The 9,659-nt window shown below is 35.6% G+C and overlaps 1 protein-coding gene across 1 annotated transcript; it reads left to right on the forward strand.

The window, feature by feature from the left end:
* The first annotated feature begins 1,085 nt into the window (after positions 1 to 1,085).
* LOC117111264 lies at positions 1,086 to 1,995 on the forward strand. The gene is made up of 2 exons (XM_033254176.1): positions 1,086 to 1,149; positions 1,583 to 1,995. Exons 1-2 carry the CDS (start codon positions 1,086 to 1,088, stop codon positions 1,993 to 1,995), a joined length of 477 nt encoding a protein of 158 aa, XP_033110067.1.
* The last annotated feature ends 7,664 nt before the right edge of the window (positions 1,996 to 9,659 follow it).

The raw sequence follows: 9,659 nt of genomic DNA on the forward strand, positions 1-9,659 counted from the left end.
TATAACTCAGCCAATGTCAAGGTAGACGGAAAATATAGGGATAGCACAGGCTAACGAGCCACAGATGAATAAAGTTTTCATCTTTGGATATGGAATGTTGGATTTGTGAAGTTGAATAAATTCCATTGAAACTAAAGCGTCGAGACTCCTTCGTCTTATAGTATCGTGTATCGTGCCCGTTGCTACAGTGAAAACTTGACTCTGAACCAAGATGTCTTCAAGTGTGAAATTTAGGGAGTTCTAGGTGATCTGGATTATCTGAAGTAGAACTGAATGCAGTTCAGGCAAGAGCTGATTTAGCTAGCAAAGGCTAAACGTCAGTTGGCTATTCAGAGAATGGCTCTAGAAAGGCAGGAGCAAGAAACCAATGCTGCAAAGGATGCCCTTCAAGTGGAGGAAGCAGTATTGATTGCCGAGGCTAGGTTATCGGTTTGGAGTGGTTTAGAAAACGACCTGCTGGAATCAGAAGAAATGCCCGATTTACCATCGGAGGATTCACTGTCAAGAACAGGTATCTATGACATACCATATATATCAGACATTAGATGATTCCCAATCTGGTATGGTACAAGAAGAGCCTGATGAAAGGATGTCTTCAAATGGAGGGGATAATACAGCAGTTGTCAGTGCTAAGTCTGTACAAGATCCTGTGGAAACCCTTGAGAAAAAGGAACAAGAAGAACCTGATGAAAGGATGTCTTCTCATGGTAAAGAAGTTGTCAGTAATAAGGCTGTACACAATTCCTTGGAAGTGCCTGATCTGAAGGAGGTAAACCAACCTGATGGAGGCTTGTCCCAGCAAGTTCCACTTGAAAACGTTTTGGACAATCCAGGCAATGTTCGGCTTCGACTTCATAGAACATCAGATCAGAATGAGGAGCAGGGCCTGTCTGTAGAAGACAGACAGTTCATAAAAAGCATGACAGAGAACTTAGTTAAGCGATGGTCACTATGAGATGCCCCTCCCTCTCCGAAACTAAGATGAAGCTCTCCCTAACAATAGGTACCTTGCTGAGAAGAGATTACAAACCTTAGGAAGGAAATTTGCAAAGGATGAAAGGTATAGAAAGGACTACGTGGAATTCATGGAAGGGATGTTGCAACATGCTGCCGAGCGAGTTTCTAATAGTGAAATTAATCTACAAGACGGCAAGATAAATTATCTGCCACATTCTGGAGTATATACCACAACAAAAAGAAAAAGATTAGAGTAGTCTTCGACTGCAGTGCACCCTACAATGGTACATGTCTGAATGATCATCTTCTCCAAGGTCCGGACCTGGTTAACGGCCTAGTTGGGGTCCTGATTAGATTTCAGAGAAGCTGTAGCTGTACTAAGAAACATTAAGGGAATGTTTCATCAATTTTACGTAGTGCCAAAATTCAGGAACCTGTTGCGTTTTCTTTGGTGGGATGATAGCGATCCCAACAACAAACCTATTGAGTATAGAGCTAAGGTGCACTTGTTTGGAGCTCGCCAGGAGTAGCTAACTTTGGCTTGAAGCACGCAGCAGATGGCAGCAAGGAGTTTGGGATTACATAAAGAATGACTTTTATGTGGATGATGGTCCAACGTCTAAAGCAACTATCGAAGAAGCCATTCGTCTCGTTGACTCAACTGTTAACCTTTGCAATAAGGCAGGCCTAGTTCTCCACAAATGGGTATCCAACAGTCGAGAGATCATTGCGGCAATTTCCAAGGAATTGAGAGCTAATGCGGTCCAGCAGATTAAGCCAGGAGACAATCTACCAACTGAGAGGGTGTTGGGATTATTGTGGTGCACTGAAAGTGATAGCTTTTGCTTCAACTTTGAATTTGAAGAACATCCTACAACGAGAAGAGGTATAATGGCTACAGTATGCTCGGTGTACGATCCACTGGAATTCTTAGCGCCAGTAATGCTCACGGGAAAAACCATACTACAGAACGTGTGTCGAGAAGGCACTGGTTGGGACGACCCTCTCCCGGAAGACCTTAAAATAACTTGGAATTAGTGGAAAGAGATTATCGTCAAACTTGAAGCAGTGCGGATTAGTAGATGTATGAAGCCAAATAGAGGGAAAGTAAAATCCATAGAACTTCATCATTTCTCGGATGCTTCCGAAGATGGATATGGCTATTTTGTTTTCAATTTTTTACTTCACACACCTGATGAAGCTGGCATTGACTGCCAGCGAATGCTTGTGTTAAATAAATAACATCTAAGTTAATCTCAGAGTGCTGCCTTTTAATTTTCTTTGTATATATATGGAATAACAATTATTAGAGTAACGAGCTCAATACCTGGATCAGTAACATAAAATTAATAAAACTAACTTCATGGCATAGCAAACACTCTGATTTAATACCACACGTCACCATAGGACGAAACTAGACGTATTAAAATAAAAATTAATTAAATCATTGGTAAACGCATACATTATACCGATTTTTAACAGTAGATTCCGTCTGTATTCTTATGCTAAGCAAGACCAGAATACAGACTAGGCATAAATTACTTAGCAGTACTATTATTCATTATTACCAATTAAATATATAATTATATCAATTTAACTAGTGACAGTCATTATAATCAATAATATTACTGTATATAATCGCAAACAACAAATTAGAAACATATTAAGTCAGTCACAGTATCAAAAGTATCGAAAAAGATTCATCTTAACAAAAATAAACGTCTTGCTCCGACAAACTAAAAGCCTTCTGCCCATACAACGCTCACGCAGCCAATGCATTATATTCTTTACCTGGTATGCAAATGCACACGTGAATACCAATAAAACAAAAGCAATAGCAATAGCAATGCAATGCGCCCCCAATAACGATAAAAAAGGAAATAACTTTCCGATCCATCACACTACCATCATATTCATTGTGCCCAAGAGTGGAACATTAACAAGTATATCATGAGCTTAAAATCATCAACCTATCACATGCTGGAGGACCCAACTGTATCCCAATGCGTCTGATAAAAGAATTCGCTTATGAATTAAGCCAACCCCTAATAAGTATTCTCAACAAATCTTACTATGTGGGCAAAGTTCCAGCCCAGTGGAAGCATGCAATTGTTATACCCTGAACAAAATTAACTCCTGCATTAATTGAAAATGTGTGCCCAATCTCACTTACCGATCAGTTTGCAAAACTAGCTGAAGGTTTTATTGCTAAGTGGATGATGGCAGATTTAGAGCATCACCTTGACAATTTGGTAACAGGAAAGGTCTCTCTACAGTTCATTGCCTAGTAGATATTTTACATCAACTCTATTCAAACTCTGAAATTCTGAAATCTTTGTCTACCATAGCACTAACATACCTTAGCAAAGCATTTGATAGGGTAGACCACAATATTGCAATTGAAAAGACCCCACTTTACGTCAATTTCTGCCTGTTTTAAAACTTTTTTCAATTTTAATGACTGACCAATCTATAGGCTAAATGTTGATACCAACATCATACAAATCCATTGACTAAATCAAGAGTTACATATATGAGCAGAAATGTTACCCACTACCCCAAAAACTGTTGTTGATTACAAATTTCTAGAATCATAACACAATGACAATAGTGCATTTAATCAATTTATACATTTTTCTTGTTAATATCATTTTTTATCATGATTATTTGTGAAAATACTAATTGGTATCAAATCTACTCACAACTGTAGATTTGTAAACATTTGTAAGTGAATTGGGAATAAATTTACAACTTTTCTGTGGAGGTCAATGACCTTATGACCTCCAATTACATCAATTTCTGCCTGTTTTGAAAACTTTTTAAATTTGAATGACTGACCAATCTATAGGCTAAATGTTGATACCAACAACATACAAATCCATTGAGTAAATTAAGAGTTATGAGCATAGATGTTACCCTCTACCAAAAAACTGTTGTTGATTACAAATTTCTAGGATCAAAACAATGTACAATAGTACATAATGCATTTTGATTTTTTTCTCATTAACATCAATTTTTGTATTCCATATGTCACTATGTACAAGAAAACACAATTTGTATCAAATACATTACCTTACCTTTCCTTAATTTTTCTTACCTCCTTAACTTACCTTTCTCAATGAAATTTTGGCCCCTAATAAATTTTGCCCTTAAGAGATACACTTTCTTTCATCAAAAATAATTGAAACCAACTACTGTAGGTATTTGTTATGTGTTGGATTAATAAATATTTAACACACTCAATAAAATCTCAGTGTAGTGTAGCTAGTGTACTGTCTTTAAAGTACTAAATGTTTTTTAAGTTTTATTTTCTATTACATCAGACTAGTACGGCTCATCTATTTTTAATAAAATCTCAGTTACTTTAATCACCAACACAATTTTCAACAAATATTACAGCTGAGTAGAGTATTTAATATACTTCTAGTTTCTAGATTTAGCTACTGTACATTCTGTTAGGAGCAGTTTGGCACAGCGATTGCAGTTCTGCTTCTTGACTTTGAGGTCGGAGGTTCAATCCCTCAATATGCATTTTGCTTTTGTACTTGAGCAAGGCACTTTACTCACGGTTGTCTCTCTCTACCCAGGAGTACAAGTGGGTACCTGGCAGAGGATCGAACACAAAATGCGCCGATTACATCTCAACATTATGAAATTATCTCCAGGGTAATTCCGTGTCAAATCAACCAGAGGTCCCAGGTCGACCGTCTCCGATTTTTATGAAACTTCTTAAAAATGATCCACTATGTGAAAAATCAACATACACAAAAGATTAGCCCTACTGGATATGTAGTTTCCGAGATATTGACGCCCCCGAAAAAGGGGCGTGGCTCTTCAAGATGCGAAAATGCAATTTCCTCCAACTTTGGAAGCTTATAACTCAGGATTGGTAATAGCTATCAAGGTCAAACTTGGTATTCTAACTTTTATTCCCCCATATTACACAAATATGACATTAACTGTTATCCCTTCTCTTTTGAAGTTATCTGCACTCAAAATAGCCACTTTGTTTAACAACGCCATTTTTTTGTGATTTTCAATGTCACCCTGTGTCCATATGAGTGAGTGTATTCATCTTAAATTACAGATATATTATCTATGGGTAGTTGCATCTAGCCACTAGCAAGCACAGGCTGATCAAATGAATTAAAATGGAATGGCATCCATTCAAATTTGGGACCAGCCCTAAAAAAGTGAAAAAAGCCTATGTTTCCCATTAACGGTTCGTCATGTGGACAGTTAAAATCTTTTCTTAAATTTACACCAGTTAAACCAGATATATTAGATCTACTTATACACCAAATTTCAGCTTTGGTTCTCAGCTCCTTCATGGTTAGATACTATGTTGAAAACTACACATATTGTAACATAATCGGAAATAACTAAATTTTTAAGAGTTGGGTAATTCCATGCCATGGGATCATAGATTTAAAAAATTTTTTATACTGACAGTTATTCATGTGAATTGCAAAACCTGAAATTTTTAGACTCCAATTCCTGTTTGTTAATTTCACAGTGCACTAATTTGTGCCACGCCCCCTTTTACATCAAACTGCCACTACGGGAAAACAAACAGGAATTGGAGTCTAAAAATTTTAGGTTTTTCAATTCACATGAATAACTGTCAGTATAAAAAATTTTAAAAATCTATGATCCCATGGCATGGAATTACCCAACTTTTAAAAAATTTAGTTATTTCCGATTATGTTACAATATGTGTAGTTTTCAACATAGTAACTAACCATGAAGGAGCTGAGAACCAAAGCTGAAATTTGGTGTATAAGTAGATCTAATATATCTGGTTAACTGGTGTAAATTTAAGAAAAGATTTTAACTGTCCACATGACGAACCGTTAATGGGAAACATAGGCTTTTTTCACTTTTTTAAGGCTGGTCCCAAATTTGAATGGATGCCATTCCATTTTAATTCATTTGATCAGCCTGTGCTTGCTTGTGGCTAGAGACAACTACCCATAGATAATATATTTGTAATTTAAGATGTATACACTCACTCATACGGACACAGGGTGACATTGAAAATCACAAAAAAATTGTGTCATTAAACAAAGTGGCTATTTTGAGTGCAGATATGGTGAAATATAAGTTAGAATACCAAGTTTGACCTTGATAGCTATTACCAATCCCGAGTTATAAGCTTCCAAATTTGGAGGAAATTGCATTTGCGGATCTTGAAGAGCCACGCCCCTTTTTTGGGGCGTCAATATCTCGGAAACTATAAAACCTATAACCCAAAATTTTTTTAAGTGTTTTCACATAGTGGATAAGTTTTATGGAGTATCATCAAAATCTGAGAGGGCCATACTGGAACTTTTTTTAAATCTGGTTGATTTGACAAGGAATGACCCTCCAAAGGAGGATGAGTATGTGTTCCATATGTGCTTGATCCAATGACCAGGGATAACATATTTTTACTATTTAGCACCTCCCTGCTATAAGCCTACAAGTTGAATGGAGAGTACATCTTTACAGAACAGATTCTTTTGGTAATATAGTATTTTCATATTCAAAAAACAAATAGTAACTCCTTTTCTGAAGATGACCAAATTAAAAAATCCAAATATTGAATCTGGCAACAATAGTTGGTTTATCTTTAAAAAGTCTACCTTATCCAGTATTATTATTGCGCATTTTTTTTCCTTTGCAAAAAGGAGAAACATTTCGAACTACCGATTTCGCTGAAGTGAAAACTCGGATAGAAATGTGAATGCGCATGCTCATGAACCAACGCTTTCGACTCCGCAAATAAATATGCAAGTGGAGAGCAGGCAATAGAAATACTGTACTGCATCTTTATTTACCTTCATCAGGTGCCATGTTGTACTGTAATTAAAAATCTTCAACCTAAAGATGCTCTAGCTCCTTGGATCCTTTTTTCTCAAGCTTCATTATTTCTTTTCTGAAAGAATGAAGTGTTGGTTTTTAAACTATTTTAGGATATTTTGAGACATTTGTCTGCAACATGGAATCTACAGATACTGGAAACATTGGATAACTTTTTTTGGAAGTTTGAATGGCAAATAAACAGTTCAGTGAATATTTGTGGTACTAATTAAAAAAACCAATATATTGTAAATGAACATTAATACTTAGGAATTATTGTAGATTCAAAACACACTGCAACTCTGTAAAATCTAATCAATGTCTTTACTTTTTATGTAAACTCAACAAAGTCTTTCAATGTCAGCACTGAGGTCTTACTGTACTTTTTTTTTTTAAAGTGTTATATTAAGTATACTTGTTAGCACCAACTTATCTCAGGTCAATAAGCATAAAATACTCAGAATCATGAAATCTGCTCGTAAAATTATCAGCTCTGATGTCAATAATTTTGATGACATATATACAAAAAATGTACTGAAGAAACTTGATAACATAATTAAAGACATGTCCCATCCTATGTTCTTGCAATACACCTTTTATAGATCCAGTCGTTTATGTCCAATTAAGTGCAATACTAACAGATTAAGAAGATCTTCTATTCATAACTTAATCCATATGTACAATGATGATTTTAATAGATAAAATTACAGTAACTAACACTTTTAAAATAATTGTATCATTTTGTATATTCTGTTTTAGGCCCCATAAAAAAAATTATTAGTGTATCACCCTATCAAAGAATAAAAACTGATGAGGGAGGGAGGGTTTTTTTTTTTTTTTTAATCCCGCCCCAATTTTACCGATGATCACAAGTAAATCAATGGTTAGGGTCACATATATAAAAAGTCATAAGAATGGAATCAAATTTATATTTAAAAAATATGTTTTTGTTGTACCAGTAAGCATATTTGCAAGAAACCCTGAGCTTTTGAAGTGAAAAAAGATGGAAAAAGGACCGTTTGATATAAAAAATATATGTTGAGTGAAAAAAGAAAAAAAAAAAATCTGATTTTTCCCAAAAAAGTGATGAGGGAGCGGGTGATAAACTAATAATTTTTTTTTATGGGGCCTTATTTATGTCCTTCAATTATTTTATGTCTAACTTTTATACTAATTTTTTTTGCATCGGGAAGACGAATTTTACTTGTATTATTAAGTACTAGTGACAATAAAAGAATCTTGTATAAATATAAAATATGTATAATTTTCCTCACGTCCACATTCTGTCTTGAAATGAAAGTTGCAACCCTGTGGCAATTGGTAGTTGTGGCCACGTAACAACGACGAACGAACGATATGTTGGACAAATAATATAGGCCTAGAGATTTATTATTATCACATGTTGGCTCGCGGCCGAAACGGTTCTGCACCGGCTTAGCCTAGTCTACGCCCTAGGCCCCTAGATATATCATAGGCCTCTCTATCTACCGGGCCTAGCTAGAGCCTAGGCCTAGAGGCTGGCTAGGCGAACAGGCCTAACCTAGCCTAGTCTAGCCTAGGAAGGTCTTTCAATTTATATCAGGAGGGCTCTAAGCTTAGGCTTAAACAAAGCTTTCATTTGTATAGGTTTCGTTTTTGTCTTCGAAACACATTGTAACTTGTTTGTAAAGATAGTAAAAAAATTGCTTGTGATTTTTAAAAATAATTATTTGCTCACTTCTCTTGTTGGTAAGTGGCCTTTCTGCTTCCGCCTCAACTCAAAGATACTAGACAAGATCAAAGAGTATAAATAGAACAAGAGAGCAAAGTCCCGTTCGTAAAAACGTCACGCCTGTGTAGGACGCCCACTAACGGTTGTATATTCTTTTTATTACCATAGAGATATAATAAAGAATACTAGAGCGCTAGTGATAAAGTTTTCATCCATTAGTGGAAAAAGAAGGGCGCCGTGTGCGTCTGGATATACTTAGCAACAGATTACTTTCCCAGTCATGTGACTGGGTATACAGTTGTGTATGGATATATATGTACTTATGTACTGTATGTGTATTTCATGTACGTTTGTATAATTGTTCATGTGATTGTTTGCATCACTTTATTTTGTCTTAAGTTTTTTTAGTTTTAGGATTGCTTTTAATTTAATTGCTTTTCCTTAATGTCCTTTTGAAAATTTAAATTGTCTTTTTCTTAGCATAAGTCTTTTTTGTGAACTTTACTGTACATTTTGTTTTGGACGCACCTTGATTGAGAAGTGGGGTCCTACTAAATACCACACGGGACCACTCGCGACCACACGGAACCACTCGCGAACACTCGGGACCACTCGCGACCACACGGGTGCAAAAATGATAAAAATATTACCACACGAGAGTAGAAAACTAAACTACTTAATAATCAATAGAAACCCAACTTTTAGTACGGTAATTATCCGAATTCCGTTAAAAATCGATGTATCTTGATTTTGATTTGTTGGTTTTTCCCGTCGTGTCTCGGTAATGTAATGCGTTAATTGTGGATCTGTAACGCATTGACGTGTCAGCTAAAACGCATTCAACCATGACCTTCATGTCTGTGTTTCATATCATCAATCAAGATAGGCCGTTATATACTGCCACGTGAACGGTAATAAACCTATTCTACATAAAATGAAAATGAGAATTTGAATTGTTATATATTGTTAGATTGATCGTTTATTTTTATTTTCTGTCAAACTCGTATACCAGTATGTTTTTTTTTCTTTTTCAGTGTAGGGCCTACATCAATGGAATAAAGAAGATTGCATTAATATAAAATATTAGAAGTGAATAAATACAGAACCCAACTTGTAGTAAAGAATTAGCCTCAATTTGGTTACCAGTAGG

This window comes from Anneissia japonica, unplaced genomic scaffold, assembly GCF_011630105.1.
Source record: "Anneissia japonica isolate Jap-2015-1 unplaced genomic scaffold, ASM1163010v1 scaffold287797_len360924_cov175, whole genome shotgun sequence".
Classification (NCBI taxonomy): domain Eukaryota; kingdom Metazoa; phylum Echinodermata; class Crinoidea; order Comatulida; family Comatulidae; genus Anneissia; species Anneissia japonica.